The 20365-nt window shown below is 42.8% G+C and overlaps 1 protein-coding gene across 1 annotated transcript in view; it reads right to left on the reverse strand.

Moving 5' to 3' along the window:
- LOC126481024 (venom serine carboxypeptidase) overlaps window positions 1-20365 on the reverse strand; it is a 139816-nt gene that overhangs the window by 62143 nt on the left and 57308 nt on the right. Inside the window, exon 4 of the mRNA XM_050104487.1 lies at window positions 17658-17732. Coding sequence (XP_049960444.1) covers window positions 17658-17732 — 75 coding nt within the window. The remainder of the gene's footprint in view (window positions 1-17657; window positions 17733-20365) is intronic.

The raw sequence follows: 20365 nt of genomic DNA on the forward strand, positions 1-20365 counted from the left end.
ATACTGATTTGCCATGGCTAGTTGTTTTAATACGTTTAATTCTTTACATATGTATTGTCTGTCTAACAGCAAGTGAATAAATCAACATACTATGGCAGTAAAAAAAGCCTATTTTATATTGCACTGGGTGACAGAATTTGCATGAATAATATCACTGGTGCACATAGGTTTTCCATAAATGTTGAAAATAAATCTATTATTAGTTGTAGCGATTGTCAGGTCCAGATTATTAGTAGAGTTATTCTCTATTTCAGTGCTAAAAATTTTGGGATGCATATGATAGAGCTCCTGTGCAAAGGCATTAGGATCATTTGTGCTACCTTTAACTTCACAAGAAAAAGTCTACATACTATTTAATACAAATGACCTGATCAAAGTTTACTTCACCACTGAAATACAGAAAAACAACCATCTGGATCTGACAACCAGTAAAACTAACAATAGACATATATTCTGCATTTATGGTGTTGAAATGGCATCCACAATAAGAATTATGCACATGTGATGCAAGTGAACAAATGAGATTTATTTGACACTTTTATATACATAGCCAGATCACGAACATGTCTGACCAACATTGAAGTCCACGGAGCACTAAACTTCAGTTATGAATGTCACAGATATGACAGTTTTACAGCTAGAATAATCATGCCACCTACATGCACTGATAATATTATTCAAGCCAAATTCTGTCACCTATTGTGGTATAAAAGAGCCTATTTTATTTCCATGATACACCAACTTATTCATTTGTTATTAGACAGCCACAAACTATGTAAAGAATTAAACATATTAAACAGAAGACCAACTGCTGGTCCATGTCATGGGAGGCAGGTAACACTGCCAACCAGGGGATTACCAACTGGGGAGAAGTACAGTGGGGACCAATACGGTAGCTGTCATGGCCCTGTAGACACTTCAAAAATTGATGGCTATGGGGCTCTGGTGAAGTTGTGATAGGCATAGCTACCCAACAGTGGGTCAACAGCCAGCTTTGAACAAGGGAACTAGCCTCAGAAAGGATGGATATAAAAGACAATGACCCAGAAAAGCAAATGGACTACCAATTGGAACTCTGAACATTGGAACACTGACAGGAAAGGTGGAAGGGAGAGTTAATACAGTGGAAAGAGGAAAGCTATGTATATTTTAGGCATGGGAGAGACAAGACAGAAAGCAGAAGGCAGTAGGAAAACTGAGGAAAGGTTACAGATCATATAAGAATGGAAATAAAGAAGGAAGACAAAAGGGAGAGGGAGTTGTTGTGAGGTATGGTCTAAAAGAACAGGTACAGGAAAAGTGAGGATAATGAAGATCGCAATAATGAGAAAGGGAAAAAGTGTTGAGGTGGTTCAGGTGTGTGCCCCTCAAGTGGGCTGTACATCTCAAGAGCAGGAGGACTTTGAGGAAGAACTACAAAAGCAGTTAAATGGATGAAGGATAGTAGTCATGGGAGACTTGAATGAACATGTAGGAAGTGAAAGTCAAGAGTATGAAAATGTACTGGGAGCAGGAGGAGGGGGAAGTACCTGTAGAAACGAAGGAGGACAGAGATTGCTGGAATGCTGATGGAGGAATGGTTTAGGAGGGTAGGTAACTCATAGTTTTGGAACAAAGAAACACAAAGTAATGTGGTACAGCAGGAATCTAGTGCAGAAATGTTTGATGGATTACACACACTATAAATGGGAAACAAAGAGGACTGTAATGGATATAAAGGTGCTACCATCTGAGGCATCTGATATTGACCACTGGCTAATGGTAATGAGCATGAGAATCGTGAAGGAATGGAGAAAGACAGAACGAGTAATGTAGAATTAGAGTACAGAAACTGAAGGAGAAGGAAGTCAAGGAAGAATATCAGGAGATTATAAGGGAAAGGTGATCAGAAGATGAACCACAAACAGGAGAAGAGGAATGGGAACAATTTGAAAGTGCTATGGTAGAAGCTGCAGTAGCTGTATGCAGAGGGACAAGTGGCAGAAAATGGTGGAAGAAGACACCATGGTAGAATGAAAGAGTCAAGGGGATAGTGGGAAGGAAAAACTAGACCTTCTGACTGTTGTTCCGAGAGATGACCAAATTAACAAGACAAGAATACAGTGGAACTTCAATTTTACATTCTCCGATATTTACAATTTTACACCATAAATTTGTAGCCCCTGTGAAAAACCCATAAGATCAATGTTAAAAATTCCCTGATTTTACGTTTCTTCCTAGTAAGGTTTACCCCGATTCTAACAAGGTAACCTCCCCATCGCACCCCCCTCAGATTTAGTTATAAGTTGGCACAGTTGATAGGCCTTGAAAAACTGAACACAGATCAATCAAGAAAACAAGAAGAAGTTGTGTGGAACTATGAAAAAATAAGCAAAATATACAAACTGAGTAGTCCATGCTCAGCATAGGCAACATCAAGGGTAATGTGAGAACAGGAGCGCCATGGTCACGTGGTTAGAGTGAGCAGCTGCAGAACAAGAGGTCCTCAGTTCAAGTATTCCCTCGAGTGAAATTTTACTTTCTTTATTTTTGCTAAGTTATGATCTGTCTGTTCATTCATTGACATCTCTGTTCACCGTAATAAGTTTAGTGTCTGTGTTTTGCGACCGCACCGCAAAACCGTGCGATTCCTAGACAGGAAAACATGTCTGATATATTCTATACAACACTGGTGACGGCATGTGCATCACATGACAGGAATATGTTGTCGACCCACCTAACTTGTACACTTGGCGAATGGGTAAAAAGATTCTTCTTCCTTGCCCGATTTAGGTTTTCTTGTGGATGTGATAATCACTCCCAAAAAAGTGATGAAAACGTGTCAGAAACTGCAACAAATGAATGCAACAGTTTCACAGTCACACAGTTTTCCCTGTGCTCCGTCAAAACATATGTTTTTAACGTTTTCAAATTTTTCCGTGTGTAGACCGTCAAATCCTGCATTGTTGTTGTTGTGGTCTTCAGTCCTGAGACTGGTTTGATGCAGCTCTCCATGCTACTCTATCCTGTGCAAGCTTTTTCATCTCCCAGTACCTACTGCAACCTACATCCTTCTGAATCTGCTTAGTGTATTCATCTCTTGGTCTCCCTCTACGATTTTTACCCTCCACGCTGCCCTCCAATACTAAATTGGTGATCCCTTGATGCCTCAGAACATGTCCTACCAACCGATCCCTTCTTCTGGTCAGGTTGTGCCACAAACTTCTCTTCTCCCCAATCCTATTCAATACTTCCTCATTAGTTATGTGATCTACCCATCTAATCTTCAGCATTCTTCTGTAGCACCACAATTCGAAAGCTTCTATTCTCTTCTTGTCCAAACTAGTTATCGTCCATGTTTCACTTCCATACATGGCTACACTCCATACGAATACTTTCAGAAATGACTTCCTGACACTTAAATCAATACTGGACGTTAACAAATTTCTCTTCTTCAGAAATGCTTTCCTTGCCATTGCCAGCCTACATTTTATATCCTCTCTACTTCGACCATCATCAGTTATTTTGCTCCCCAAATAGCAAAACTCCTTTACTACTTTAAGTGCCTCATTTCCTAATCTAATTCCCTCAGCATCCCCCGACTTAATTAGACTACATTCCATTATCCTTGTTTTGCTTTTGTTGATGTTCATCTTATATCCTCCTTTCAAGACACTGTCCATTCCATTCAACTGCTCTTCCAAGTCCTTTGCTGTCTCTGACAGAATTACAATGTCATCGGCGAACCTCAAAGTTTTTATTTCTTCTCCATGAATTTTAATACCTACTCCGAATTTTTCTTTTGTTTCCTTTACTGCTTGCTCAATATACAGATTGAACAACATCGGGGAGAGGCTACAACCCTGTCTTACTCCCTTCCCAACCACTGCTTCCCTTTCATGTCCCTCGACTCTTATAACTGCCATCTGGTTTCTGTACAAATTGTAAATAGCCTTTCGCTCCCTGTATTTTACCCCTGCCACCTTTAAAATTTGAAAGAGAGTATTCCAGTCAACATTGTCAAAAGCTTTCTCTAAGTCCACAAATGCTAGAAACGTAGGTTTGCCTTTCCTTAATCTTTCTTCTAAGATAAGTCGTAAGGTCAGTATTGCCTCACGTGTTCCAGTGTTTCTACGGAATCCAAACTGATCTTCCCCGAGGTTGGCTTCTACTAGTTTTTCCATTCGTCTGTAAAGAATTCGTGTTAGTATTTTGCAGCTGTGACTTATTAAGCTGATAGTTCGGTAATTTTCACATCTGTCAACACCTGCTTTCTTTGGGATTGGAATTATTATATTCTTCTTGAAGTCTGAGGGTATTTCGCCTGTTTCATACATCTTGCTCACCAGATGGAAGAGTTTTGTCAGGACTGGCTCTCCCATGGCCGTCAGTAGTTCCAATGGAATATTGTCTACTCCGGGGGCCTTGTTTCGACTCAGGTCTTTCAGTGCTCTGTCAAACTCTTCACGCAGTACCATATCTCCCATTTCATCTTCATCTACATCCTCTTCCATTTCCATAATATTGTCCTCAAGTACATCGCTCTTGTATAGTCCCTCTATATACTCCTTCCACCTTTCTGCTTTTCCTTCTTTGCTTAGAACTGGGTTTCCATCTGAGCTCTTGATATTCATACAAGTCGTTCTCTTATCTCCAAAGGTCTCTTTAATTTTCCTGTAGGCAGTATCTATCTTACCCCTAGTGAGATAGGCCTCTACATCCTTACATTTGTCCTCTACCCATCCCTGCTTAGCCATTTTGCACTTCCTGTCGATCTCATTTTTGAGACGTTTGTATTCCTTTTTGCCTGTTTCACTTACTGCATTTTTATATTTTCTCCTTTCATCAATTAAATTCAATATTTCTTCTGTTACCCAAGGATTTCTACTAGCCCTCGTCTTTTTACCTACTTGATCCTCTGCTGCCTTCACTACTTCATCCCTCAAAGCTACCCATTCTTCTTCTACTGTATTTATTTCCCCCATTCCTGTCAATTGCTCCCTTATGCTCTCCCTGAATCTCTGTACAACCTCTGGTTCTTTTAGTTTATCCAGGTCCCATCTCCTTAAATCCTGCATATGTCCAAGCAAATCTGAACATGTCCTGGAGTTTTGGAGAGCGAAGTTGATTATGTGTGAGTGCCTGAACTTTGATAATTGACACACGATCACGTAAACAATACTGCTCTGTGTACCTGTGCAGCTTCGCAAAATAATTGTCTGAAAATAAAAAATTAAACTTTACACTCGAGGAAAGACTTGAACCAAGGACCTCTCTTTCCGCAGCTGCTCACGCTAACCACGGGACCACGGCGCTCCTGAGCTCACAGTCTCCTTGATGTTGCCTATGTTGGGCATGGACTACTCAGTTTGTATATTTTGCTTATTTTTCCATAGTTCCACACAACTTCTTCCTGTTTTCTCGATTGATCTGTGTTCAGTTTTTCAAGGCCTATCCACTATGCCAATTTATAACTAAATCTGAGGGGGGGTGCGATGGGGAGGTTCCCTTGTAAGTTCTTACACAACGTCTCGCTTGACTTCATCCTGTTTTCTTCCTATTGACATTTGATGTGACTGAACAAGTTATAAGTGGCACAAAAGATAGATGGTTTGCACCGCAGGTGGTGGCAGAATTAAGGGAATATTTTATACCACTCTGGAGATGGGAGATAAGAGAGAGGAAATGCTGACATAATCCACAATCGGTGTGGCCAACACAACTTGCAACATTTAGCTTCACCGCACAATTATGATACAACTACTGCTAGGTTGCAGCAGCAATTGATAAACAGGACAGTCAAAGTGAAGTGTTCCAGACCAAGCCAATATATGATGAAGGGGCTGAGCTACCACCATTCCCAGAGCCACTTATAACTGAATCATCCTTTTGCACGTATTTCCGATGTACTGTATTCAACAACAAAACCAACTGTCAACCTTTTAAATTCAGTCACTGAATCTGGAAGAATATCCTCAGTCGTAATTGAGGAAATGTTGCCTATTTCTGGTTGGTGACTTGTTAAGTCATCTGATAGCCAGCACAACCAACACACCATACTGACGTATAAAGTGAGCTCACCTACTGGATGTGTAGAGAGGGGAGTGGTCCTTCAACAATGTGAGTGCAGGTAGGGGTGAAAGCATTTTTTGGAGAGATGAAAATGTATTTTTCATGCAAATGATGTACTGTGAGAGATGTCCTACAGAAATAGAACAAGGGTTTTGCAAGAGCACATTTTAAAGACTTTCGTGTTCAAATCTGACACGATTCATTTGCAACAACTACATACATTACTCACATATATACTTTGCACCACAGACGGTAGATCACAAAGATTGGCAGCAGTGTCAGAGGGCAAGAAGCGAAACTGTAGCACCTGTGCTTTCTTTCAAATTTACATTTTATACAATATACAGACATCCAGTGAGCCAACTTCTAATTGGGGAGGTAAACTCATTTTTTTCCATGATTGTTTCTCTCATCAAGCCCAAAATAACACTTTAATGGTGGCGAGTATATGAAGTGCGGCTTGTAAGAAAAGCATTAAACAGTAACAGCAATGGTAACAAAGTTTGTCATTAAGCAAATGTCCACATTTATGCTTATGGTTTAACCACTTAGCTTTTGGTTTGATTCAACATTTCCATCAATTTTTGTCTTTTACTGGGTGAGCACAAAGGATGATCTCTCAGAAATGTGTGTTTTGAACATATAATTTGCGGTCGTAGCATGTCAAACAATAGCTCGAGAACCTGTACCCAGACAACGATTTCAATTTTCTTATGAGAATTTACTTGCTGTTACACAGCTGTGATTTCTTAAGAACTGATGAAATTGATTACCACAAATTATTGTATAAATATTGTATTGTACATTTAATTTCCTTCACTTACACAGATTTTATACAAAGTACTGGAGAGGATTGTGATTTTTAATCATATATGCTAATTACATGTGTTTTTGCTTGTACTGTGAGGATCTTAAATTTTTCTTGATTCTATATTTTCCTCGATTAGTGTTTTTTAAGTCTGGATTGTGCGAAAACGTAAAATATGGGTTTCACTGTATAAAGAACAGATGCAAATAAGACAGTGGCTGAGGAGAGAAGAAAGTGGATGGAAGAGTGGACAAAGATGGAGGAGGATAGTGCAGGCAGCAAGAAAGTGCTATGTCAAATGATCAAAAATAGGAGGAGAGATCTGTGAGCGGGAGCACCAATGATCGATAGAAATGGGAATGAGGCTAATAACAGACAGACACTGAAGATAATGTGGAAGGAGAACTTTAAGCATTTGGTAAATCCAAATGGACTTGGACATCAGGACAATATAGTAAAGGAGGTGGAAGTAAACTCTAGGGGGAGAGGGGGACCTGATATAGAAAGTAATGGAAACGGCACTGGACAAAACGAAAGGAGGAAAGGCACCAGGTATACAGGAAATAAGTGTCGAAATGGTGAAAGCAGCAGGGGAGGCTGAAAAACAGACTGTATCATGTCATCGTAACTGTCGTCTGCTTCACATCTGCTGTGCAGCAAGCTACGTAAATTTAAGTATTGACTGTGTTTTTCTTACTTGTCACTTCTTTTTCCATGTGTTTTTTGCATTTAGGAAGCTTTAATTTTTGAGTACTAGTAATAGTGTTCCATAGATTTCGTGATTGTTTTGAATACAGTCCAGAGACAGGTAGTGCTTATTTTCATTGTTTCCAACAAGAAGTGTCTAGTAACCACAGTTTAGTCAGCTATCAGCCACCTTCAGTGAATTAGCAGTCTAGTTAAAAGTTGATTAACTCTCTACAGTAAATTGTTGATTTCTTAGGATGGATAGGATGTGTGACTGCTGTGTACAGATGCAGGAGGAGCTGGCCACTGTTCGCGAACAGCTGAACGTGCTGATGGCCGCGGTCAGCCATCTTCAGGCTGCTGCTTCTGAGTGTAGCGGCAGTGGGGAGTCTGGTGCATCGCATGGTACACCCCAGGTGTTACATGTTTCATCCATGGTCCCTGCTGTCAAGAGATCTTCACGGGTACCAGGTGTGGTTGGGTCACCCTCCCCCCAAGGGGAGTGGCGGGTTCAGCGGCATTCGCGTCGCACAAGGTGGAGGATCAATGTGGAGGCTGGCCGTGTGGCATTGCAAGCTCTGCCTGTGAGTGAACATGTGGCCGCTCCTTCAGCAAGGTCCGAGCAGGCACACGGGGGGAGGAGTTTATTAGTGATTGGGAGCTCCATTGTTAGGCGGGTGATGGAGCCGCTTAGGGAAATAGCGGAAAGGTTGGGGAAGGAGGCCAGTGTTCACTCTCTCTGCTTGCCAAGGGGTATCATCCGAGATGTGGAGGAGAACCTGCTGGCGGCGATAGAGAGCACTGGGTGCACCCAACTGCAAATTGTTACTCATGTTGGCACCAATGACTCCTGCCGTCTGGGTTCAGAGGTATTCCTCAGTTCGTACAGGTGGCTGGCGGAGTTGGTGAAGGCCTCGCTCGCGGGGTGGAATCTGGGCTAACTATTTGTAGTATCATTCCCAGAACAAATCATCATCCTCTGGTTTCGAGCCGAGTGGAAGGCTTAAACCAGAGGCTCAGATGATTCTCCAGAGATCTGGGGTGCAAATTTCTCGACCTCCACTATCGGGTGGAGAAATGTAGGGTACCCTGAATAGGTCAGGCGTGCACTACACGAAGGAAGTGGCTACAAGGGTAGCGGAGTACATGTGGGATTTTTAGGTTAGAGAATTCCCTCCCTAGGCCCGACAAGACGCCTCCTGAGATGTGACAAGGTAGTAGTAGGCAAAAAGCAACAGGGAATAACAATACTGATGTGGTAATATTAAACTGCAGGAGCGTCTATAGAAAGGTCCCAGAACTGCTCTCATTAATAAACGGTCACAATGCCCACACAGTACTAGGGACGGAAAGTTGGCTGAAACCAGATGTAAACAGTAATGAAATTCTAAACTCAGATTGGAATGTATACTGCAGAGACAGGCTGGACAGTGAAGGGGTGAAGGGAGAGGCGTGTTTATAATGATAAAAAGTGCAATAGTATCGACAGAGATCCGATATGTGAAATAATTTGGGTGAAGGTCACATTTAAAGCAGGCTCAAACATGTTAATTGGATGTCTCTATAGGCCCCCTGGCTCAGCAGCTGTTGTGGCAGAGCACCTGAAGAAAAATTTGGAAAATATTTCAAGTAGATTTCCCGACCATGTCATAGTTCTTGGTGGAGATTTTAATTTACCAGATACAGACTGGGAGACTCAAACATTTATGACGGGTGGCAGGGACAAAGAATCCAGTGAAATTTTTTAAAAGCATTATCTGAAAACTACCTTGAGCAGTTAAGCAGAGAACTGACTCATGGTGATAACATATTAGACCTTCTGGTGACAAACAAACCCAAATTATTTGAAACAGTTAATGCAGAACAGGGAATCAGTGACCATAATGTGGTTACAGCATCGGTGATTTCAGCCGTAAATAGAAATATTAAGAAAGGTGGGAAGATTTTTCTGTTTATCAAAAGCGGCAAAAAGCAGATTTCAGAGTACTTGATGGCTCAACACAAAAGTTTCATCTTGTGTACAGATAGTGTTGAGGATCAGTGGACAAAGTTCAATACCATCGTACAATATGCATTAGATGAGTATGTGCCAAGCAAGATCATAAGAAATGGAAAAGATCCACCGTGGTACAACAACTGAGTTAGAAAGCTGCTACAGAAGCAAAGGGAACTTCACAGCAAACATAAACATAGCCAAAGCCTTGCAGACAAACAAAAATTACACAAAGCGAAATGCAGTGTGAGGAGGGCTATGCGAGAGGCGTTCAACGAATTCGAAAGTAAAGCTCTATGTACTGGCTTGGCAGATAATTGTAAGAAATGTTGGTCTTATGTCAAAGCGGTAGGTGGATCAAAAGAAAACGTCCAGACACTCTGTGACCAAAATGGTACTGAAACAGAGGATGACAGACTAAAGGCCGAAATACTATATGTCTTTTTCCAAAGCTGTTTCACAGAGGAAGACTGCACTGTAGTTCCTTCTCTAGATTGTCACACAGATGACAAAATGGTAGATATCGAAGCAGATGAGAGAGGGATACACAGAGTACGCGAAGGAATTTGCCCCCCCTTCTTGCAGCGGTGTACCGTAGATCTCTAGAGGAGCGAAGTGTTCCAAAAGATTGGAAAAGGGCACAGATCATCCCCTTTTTCAAGAAGGGACATCGAACAGATGTGCAGAACTATAGACCTATATCTCTAACGTCGATCAGTTGTAGAATTTTGGAACACGTATTAAGTTCGAGTATAATGACTTTTCTGGAGACTAGAGATCTACTCTGTAGGAATCACCATGAGTTTCGAAAAAGACAATTGTGTGAAACTCAGCTCACGCTACTTGTCCATGAGACTCGGAGGGCTATAGACACGGGTTCCCAGGTAGATGCCGTGTTTCTTGACTTCCACAAGGTGTTTGTTACAGTTCCCCACAGTCGTTTAATGAACAAAGTAAGAGCATATGGACTATCAGACCAATTGTGTGATTGGATTGAAGAGTTCCTAGATAACAGAACACAGCATGTCATTCTCAATGGAGAGAGGTCTTCCGATGTGGGAGTGATTTTGGGTGTGCAGCAGGGGAGTGTCGTGGGACCATTGCTATTCACAATATATATAAATGACCTTGTCAATAACATCAGAAGTTCACTGAGGCTTTTTGCAGATGATGCTGTAGTATATCGAGAGGTTGCAACAATGGAAAATTGTACTGAAATGCAGGAGGATCTGCAACGAATTGACACATGGCGCGGGGAGTGGCAATTGAATCTCAAGGTAGAAGCAGTGTAATGTGCTGCAAATACATAGAAAGAAAGATCCTTTATCATTTAGCTACAATATAGCAGGTCAGCAACAGGAAGCAGCAGTTAATTCCATAAATTATCTGGGAGTAAGCATTAGGAGTGATTTAAAATGGAATGATCATATAATGTTGATCGTCGGTAAAGCAGATGCCAGACTGAGATTCATTGGAAGAATCCTAAGGAAATGCAATCTGAAAACAAAGGAAGTATGTTACAGAACACTTGTTCGCCCACTACTTGAACTACTTGAATACTGTTCACCGGTGTGGGATCTGTACCAGATAGAGTTGATATAAGAGATAAAGATCCAAAGGAGAGCAGAGCACTTCGTTACAGGATCATTTAGTAATCGCGAAAGCGTAACGGAGATGATAGATAAACTCCAGTGGAAGACTCTGCAGGAGAGACGCTCAGTAGCTCGGTACGGGCTTTTGTTGAAGTTTCGAGAACATACCTTCACCGCAGTATATTGCTCACTCCTACGTATATCTCGCGAAGAGACCATGAGGATAAAATCAAAGAGATTAGAGCCCACACAGAGGCATACCGACAATCTTTCTTTCCACGAACAATACGAGACTGGAATAGAAGGGAGAACCGATAGAGGTACTCAAAGTACTCCCCGCCACACACCATCAGGTGGCTTGCAGAGTATGGATGTAGACGTAGATGTAATGAGGGTGGTGTGGAATCAGAAGAAGATTCCAGAAGATTGAAAGAGAGCACTAATTGTCCCTATGTTCATGAAAGGAATAGTAAGGATTGTAGAAACTACATGGGAGTCACTCATACCAAACTGTGCCACAGTATATGAAAAGATCTTGGACAACAGAATCTGAAAAAGGGTCGAGAACAGAGAGGAACAGAATGACTTCAGACATTGGAGGTCAACTGTAGACCTCACATCTGTTGTGAAGCAGCTCCAGTAGCACCTCCATGAACTTGGGGAAGTCCTTGTGATGGCCTTTCTCGATATAGAGAAGCAATTTTATAGAGAGGACAAGAAAGGACGGGGCAGCACTATACAAGAAAAATGGAAAAAAAGGCAACAAACAGAGTGAACGAAATGTACTGTGGAGAAGACAAGATGAAACCAGCAGTGTTCACAGATGACTTTATGATCTGGGGTAATAAGGAGGGGGAGATTCAGGAACAGCTGGATGCTTGAGAAGAATATGTGAGACAGTATAGGATGAGATTTAATGTAAACAAATGTGAGGTTCTGGTTAAAACTAAAAAGAAAGATAGACCAATGCAGAATAAGGACTGGAGGTGAACTATTGAAGACTGTGGAAAGTGTCAAGTATTTGATAAGTGTGATAGAGGAAAGTGGAAGAAATGAGAAAGAGATCAGTGAATGTGGTATACAGCAGAAGCATTTCTGCGAAGTGTTAGGAGCCTGATTTGGAACAAAGACGTCGCACAAAACAGCAACAAAGTGATGTATATAAGTCACTAAATCCCAATATTGACCTATGCATCTGAAACATGGATAATGAAGAAAATGTAAGCAGATTACAGGCATGTGAAAGGAAGTTCTTCAAACGTAGGACAGGAGTAACAATGAGAGTATGAGGTTGTCGATCTTGTAAGCCGCAGCTGGCACATCAAAACGCTTGCCTTGCCACCTGCCTCAGCCAGCCGTGCCACGTGCCGGCATGCCGGCCCACTTCAATGGTTACAGCGAGCGACACGGCTTCCTGGAGCAGGGAGTGCTCCGTGGCTCACAACAGAGCCGACAAGCTGGAACAGCCTGACCTAGGAGATTAAATTCAGGTGATTTAGCAGATCAGTCAAGGTGCAGTATGGTGTCAGAGTGCTTGTCAAATCAGTAACCTATGCTTACAGCCCTGTGAACACTGCTGGTATCTTAGATGGGAGTGTCCACAGCATACCTACCATGAATATGCAGAAATAAGGGCCACACCTGGTTACCGAGAATGTTGAAATAGACATCCTTGTTTCCAGTAAACTGAATGAGTGGGTCAAATTGATGGTAAAAAAGTACCACCAGAAAATCACAATCCTTTGCAGCCTGTACTACACCCATCAAACACTGCAGGTTAAACAGCCTGGTGGGCCATAAGTGCAATTGATGGCCTTCATCATTTGAAAAGCAGCAAAATCTTTACTCATCAGACGACAATACATGCACCCAATTAGCTACTGTCCAGTCTGTGCTTTTGGGCCCATTGAAGACAGGCAGCATTCCATATGGCTGTGAGTAATGGCCTTTTGTGAGGTATCCAACTTAAGATGTGAACTGCATCCAGTTCCCTTCACAGTATTTGCTTAGAGACTGGCTGAGATGGACCTGCAGCCACTGACAGCAACAATTCATATTGGGTTTGAAACTGATTGTCACTGATAAAGCACGATACTTTTTCTCATATCCCTATCAGTTGAAATAATTTTAAAATCATTGTTGTTACATCATGTTACATGGCAGTGAGTATTACTCCATTCCTTGTAGGCATACTGGACAGTCCTGTTGCTACACCATGAAATTTTTTAACTACTTCTTTTAAGGGTCATCATGGAGACATTCATGCAAAATAGCTTGTCTCTGCCATTGATTCCAATTGCATGTTAACACACCTTAGCATGTCAGTTCCACACATATCTAATCAGCACATAAACGCTATTTCACTGCCTCTTTGAAGGAAGGTGACTACCATTTTGTCACGTGAGCTTAAAACAAATGACTTGTGTCAATCTCCCACTCATCGTATTACATTATTAACTGCTGTTTTCATTTGATACTTCAAACAAAGCATTTATGTAACTTTACACAGAACACAGTCCAATGTCTGTATACTGCCTCTATCCTGGACTCTAGATAGGGATGCATATTCTACTTTTGTTTTATTTCCAAGCATAGTCATCATGCATTTCACAGTTCATCCAAAATTCACTCTTATTATTAACCACAAAGACCATTGGGAAGTAAATGTGTAGGCACAGAAGGAAGAATCCCTAGGTCCCTGAAGAGGTATAAGGTGAATATTTGGTTTCATTTACCCATTCTGATATGTGTCACAGTATAAATAGAATCAGCAAGTTTGTAGATCATAACACTGATCATATGAATGTATTGGTTTTTGTTTTTTTTAGTTAAAGGGATCAAACTGTGATATCATCAATCCCTTCATCATATATGCAACAAACCAGGAATAATTCTAGGAGGAAGGATACAAAAGGCAAATCCTGGGAAGGCCAATAATAATCAAGATACAATGAGGCAGAGATTAAAGCAAGAAATAGGAGACGAGTGAGAGGGAGTAAGGTGGGTGAGCTGTCTGCCCAGAATGCTGTTGGAGGTTCCCAGGGCATAGTATATGGTGGAAGATGCACCCTCTCCAACAAGCTCTATCTTGACCACTGTTACCACAAGAAAATGAGCAGAGCAGACAAGATGATAAAATTTTAGGAAAGACAAAACATTTAAAAAAGCACATATAAAAGAATAAGAAAAATAAAAAGGTGGGAAGGGTACGAATCAGGCCAGACCAGCCAGCAAGGGCCACCAGGAATCCCCTGGGTCAGACCAGGTGAGGTGTGCCCCTCCAGCCCCTCAAGTGGTCAATGAGGCCAAAATGCCCCACCTCACAGAGATGAGTAGAAATCATCTTCACTGATGAAATGTAAAACCCAGTCAGTTACCCTGGTGTCGTCCACTAATATCAGAGGTAGCATGTCAAAGTTTAAGATATTATTACAGAGAGGCCAAATTTGGGCAGTAAAGTAGGATGCGGGCCGCCATCAAGCGGGCAGCACACCAGCAGTGAGGTGGGTCCCCACATCGGAGGAAGCAGCTGTGGGTCAGCCAAGTGTGGCCAAAGTGTAGCTGACACAGTACAATGGATTCCCTGTGACAAGCATGAAGAGAAAACTGCCATGGGGTTGTCGTCTCCTTTATGACCTTCAGTTTGTTTGGGGAGTAGAGGGCAGACCATTCCAAGTTTCAGACTGCCATCAATTGAAGGCGTAGAGTTTCCAAAATTTACATCCTTGCAGTAAACTTTGTCAACTAGTTGGCATGTTCATTTCCTGAGATCATAACATGTCCAGGGGTCCACATAAAGATGACTGGCCATCCCACTTGATGGAGGTCAGAAAGAAAATACCAGATAGTAGTGACTAATCGGTGACAAGGGTAGTACTAGCCTATAGCCCAAAAGCTACTCAAGAAGTCACTGTAGATTAGGAGCATCTTGCTGGTGCAAGAACAAGCTTGGCTAAGGTCCCATTTGATGGTCACCAATTCAGCAGAGAAGACACTACATTCATTTGAAAGGGAGCGTCGTTCACTGCACCTTGCATGTGTGTATGCAAAATGGTTCATCCATCGGGACTGTTGAGCTGTCAGTGTAAACCACTTCTGAATCCCAGAAATGCTTTGATGACAACCAGTAACAGGTGTCAAAAAATCATGGGGTCAACTGAATCGTTTGGTTCAAAGGATAAATCGAGACAAGTCAAGGTACGTGCCATGGGAGCATACGCGAATGTTCCCTGACAAGAGGTGACAGTGGGAACAGTGAGTTCAGAGCAGAGACACTGTAGTTTAACTGCAATTAGGAACCCAGTTCCGAGTCTCTGTTGTGGGAGGTGGAACTCCCAACTAGGAAAAAAGACAGTAGTTCAGATGCTAAGAGGAGCTGCAAATGTGTATAGCATAACTGAGTAGCTGTTATTGGCACCTCATCCAGCGTGGAGGAATCCCAGTCTCTGCTATTAGGTTGTTCACAGGGCTGGTTCAAAAGGCTTCTGTTACAAGTCAGACCACAAAGTAGTGTATGGGATCCACTGATTGCAATGCTGAGGGCAGTGTCAAACAATGTACCATACTGCCATAATTAAGACAGAACAGGGTCAGGGCTTTGTAAAGCCACAGAAGGATAGAGCAGTGTGCAACACAGCCAATGTTGCTGGGGCTACAATGTGTATTAAAGTATAACCAGCTCCTTTGTTTAAGTTGGTGGAAATGAGAAGCCATGTCGATCATGCCAACCAGTCCCAAAAAGTAATAAGTCTCCACCGCATTGAGTAACTGATCATCAAGGTAAGGCTCTGGTTGTGGATGAACAGTACAAAATTGACAGAAGTGCACGACAAGAACCTTGGTGGCTGAAAACCGAAAGCCATGGGTGAGGGAGTGTGACTGAACCATTCAAATGGCACCCTGCAGTCAGTGTTCAGCAACACCCACACTAGAGGAACAATAGTACAAGTGAAAATTTTCAACATACAAGGAGGGTGATACTGAAGACCCCACAGCTGTTGAATATTTGTTATTTTTTTCTCTCTGAAAGATAATCAGTCTGGTGAGCAGGGAGAATGGTGCTCTCCACCACTGACACTGACAGGGGGAGGGGCACAAGGAACACTCACATGCAACTATCATCCACTGTCCTACAGACTGAGCTGACATTGCAATGTGAAGACAGATGCCCAAATTTCATTCATCTGAAGCACCACATGAGAGGAGAGGAGGTGGAGGGGGGACATAAGGTTTCACATCACATTGGTATACTGTCTTCTTGACCTTTTCAGCCAATGATTAGCCCTCAAAGACCAAGATGAAGGTGCCAGTAGCGACCCTATTGTCCCTTGGTCCCCTATGAACACAACAGACAAAATGTACACCCCATCACTCCAGGTTGGTGCATAGCTCATCATCAGACTGCAATAGTGGGTCATAATGGAAAAAGGATACCTTGAACCATATTTAGATTATAAGAGGAGTGACAGTCACTGGAAAGTCATCCAGTTATCACAAGCAAGCAATGCTTGTGACTGGGAAGTGGATGATGTTTTAATCAAAACGGACCCACTCCTCATTTTGGAGATGGCTGCAACTTTCTCAAACTTGTCCTCTATATTCTCTACAAAGATTAAAGGCTTTGTAGCCAAAACAGGATCTTTGTCTGTCTTTGTGCAAACCACGTTTGGAGGGGGGGGGGGGGAGGATGGGAAGGGAGTATTTCTCTGCTTGTCACTTAGCCCTATAGTCCTCCCAAGGTATAGCCAGGGAAGGAAACATTTTGGGGTCGCGTGTCTCCGCATTGAACGAGCTCTTTCATTCTGAAGAGTGATGAGGCCGTATGACCACCAGTGGGAGAAAGCTTCATCCAGTTCATATGCAAGTCATCTGCCGTGGTGCCACCCACTCCAAACGAGCACTTTCCCCATGGGTGCTGCCAAGCCTCAGGAATGACTGAAGGGCCAGTAATCAGAGCACCAGTGCCCCAGTCATGACAGGCACATACTCCTTGGTATGCATGGGGAGTTTCCAGTTCAGGCACCAACAGTGTGATCTTTGCATGGTCAGAGGGTTACCATTGTGCTGGTACTTGACAAACACACAATGGTATGTGTACCAGGCTGGGTGTTGACATACTACCTTATTGGAAAGGTAGGCACGAAGGTGGAACAGACACCACACTGGGTGGTCTTCCGTGCGCGATCCACACTTCTGAAAAATTTGGAAAAATTGTGGAAGTTTGAACCCAACAATTAAGACCATATATTTATTAATGAAAAGATGTAGAGAGTGCCAGAAGTGAAATGGAAAACTAGGATCCTAAATCAGGTTTTATGTCCAAGCGGGGCCTGCATCAGGATGACCATCCAATGGAAAGACAGAGGGGGAAAGGGATAGTGGACATATAGGCTTGCAGCACAGAAAGGGAAGTAGCACTGTGAAGGCTGGGGTCCTGCAATAGGCAAGCAAGCACTCACAAAAGTATTGTGTGTGTGGAAGGAAGCATAATAGCATACTGCAAAACAGAAGGCTTATTACTACTTACCTTTGAAATTAATTTGTAGTTTTGCAGTTGGATTCTGAGTGTGAATTGTATATGATACAGCAGGGACATACTTCCCTGAAAATAGATAAGAAACTATAAATAAACACACAGACTAATTTCTAAGAGGAGATGATTAAGAAGAACACAAAAGACATAACAGAGTATCACATTTACACTAACATGATTTTTATGTGAAATGACACTTCAAAATTTTTCCATCAAAGAAAACATTCATATGGCATAGAATGTACATTTTAGTGATACAATAAAATGTTATATTTTGTTTTTATTCTGCAGCTGTGACATGGGAGTACAACAACAAATATATTTTGAAAGGGATTTTTGCTTGAATGTTATTGTCTATATGTTTTCCTTGTGTTGTTTGCTTATACGAGTCAGTACTATGAAGTATATACTATAACAATGAAAAACGTGGAACTGCAAATAAACAGCTACAGGAATTATAACCCAAATATGTATCAAATACGTCACACTATTACCCTCCAGATTTCAGATTTATCTGTTCTAGATTAAAACATTGTGATTAACAATATGCCATTACTGCATTCTGCAACTATATAGTTTTCTATAAATGTCATCTTAGTAGGCCATATAAAAGTACATTGTAAGGTTTATATTTCTTTCTTTCAACAACTGATTCATAACCAGGCCAAAACGACCTCCTCCCGGCGAGAAGGGCATGAAAAGGTTGTCCAAGCTGTGGGAAGAGGTTTCTAGGCCCGAAGCTTGTTGTCCGTAAGTGTAGCCCAAGCGACATGCCACAGCGATAAAATGCGCTGACAAATGACCCTGTTAAAATCAGATGAAGGCACACAACAAGAAGCTGTCCAAGGCTGGAGGACCGCAGCCTTGGCCGCGGCATCTGCAGCTTCGTTCCCCGGGATACCGACATTGCCAGCAGCCTACATAAAGGTAACCGGAGAACCGTCGTCCGCCAGCTGCTGAAGAGAGCGTTGGATCCAGTGCACGAAAGGGTGAACCGGATACGGATCACTGAGGCTCTGGATGGCGCTCAGGGAATCAGAGCAGATGACATAAGCAGAATGTCGGTGACGGCGGATGTAAAGAACAGCCTGGCAGAGGGCAAATAGCTCAGCTGTGAAGACCGAACAATGGCCATGGGGCCGGTATTGGAAACTGTGTGCCCCAACAATAAAAGATCACCCAATACCGTCATTGGTCTTAGAGCCATCTGTATCAATGAAGATCATATTAATGAACTTCGAACGAAGTTCGACAAACTGGGAGCGGTGTACCGAAGCTGGGGTAACCTCCTTTGGGAGCGAGCTGAGGTCAAGGTGAACGTGAACCAGAGACTGGAGCCAAGGTGGCGTTTGGCACTCGCCCACTCGAAAGGTTGCAGGGAGTGAAAAATCAAGGTGCTGAAGGGGGCGATGAAAGCAAACTCCAGGGGGTAGCAGGGCAGATACATACAACCCGTATTGACAGTCGAGAGAGTCATCAAAATAAGGGGATGGGTGGTCGGGCATTGACAATAGCCGACAGGCATACCGACAAAGCAGTATATAGTGCCGGTAGGTTAGTGGCAATTCACCGGCTTCAGCATGAAGACTCTCGACGGGACTAGTATAGAATGCCCCGATCGCAAGATGTAACCCCCGATGTTGTATAGAGTTGAGGCGGCGTAAGATGGATGGCCGTGCAGAGGAGTATACACAGCTCCCATAATCCAGCTTTGAGCAGACGATCGACCAATATAGATGAAGTAGGACGGTTCGATCCTCTCCCCACGACGTACCGCTGAGAACACGGAGGACATTTTGAGAATGGGTACAACAGGCAGCCAAATATGACATGTGGAGACCAGCTAAGTTTCCTATCAAATGTAAAACCTAAAAATTTTGATGTCTCCACGAATTGGAGAGCTACGGGACTGAGACGTAAGGATGGTGGGAGAAACTCTTTGTAGTGCCAGAAGTTAATACAGACCGTCTTCTCGGCAGAAAAACGGAAGCCACTGGCGACACTCCAGGAGTAAAGACTGTCAAGACAACACTGAAGACAGCACTCCAGGAAACATGTATGCTGCGCACTGCAATAGATGGTAAAATCGTCCACGAAAAGGGAGCCTGTTACATCAGCTGGGAGGCAATCTATTATTGGATTGATCGCTATGGCGAAGAGAGCGACACTCAACACTGAGCCCTGAGGCACCCCATTCTCCTGGCAAAAGGTGTCGGACAGGACAGAACCCACACGTACCCTGAACTGTCGATCCATTATAAAGGCACGAATAAAAGGAGGGAGGCGACCACGAAAGCCCCATGTATGCATGGTGCAGAGAATGCCCGCCCTCCAACAGGTGGTGTAAGCCTTCTCCAAATCAAAGAACACAGCCACGGTCGGGTGCTTCCGCAAGAAGTTATTCATAATGAAGGTCGACAAGGTAACCAGATGGTCAACAGCGGAGCGGCGCCTACGAAATCCACATTGTACATTGGTAAGTAGGCATCGAGATTCGAGCAGCCAAACCAAACAAGAGTTAACCATTCGTTCCATCACCTCACAGACACAGCTGGTAAGGGAGATGGGTCGATAACTGGAAGGCAAGTGCTTGTCCTTTCCCTGCTTAGGAATCGGGACAACAATAGATTCGCGCCAGCATGTGGGAACATGACCCTCAATCCAGATGCGATTATAAGTACGAAGAAGAAAACCTTTACCCG

The sequence above is a fragment of the Schistocerca serialis genome, chromosome 5, assembly GCF_023864345.2.
Source record: "Schistocerca serialis cubense isolate TAMUIC-IGC-003099 chromosome 5, iqSchSeri2.2, whole genome shotgun sequence".
Lineage (NCBI taxonomy): Eukaryota > Metazoa > Arthropoda > Insecta > Orthoptera > Acrididae > Schistocerca > Schistocerca serialis.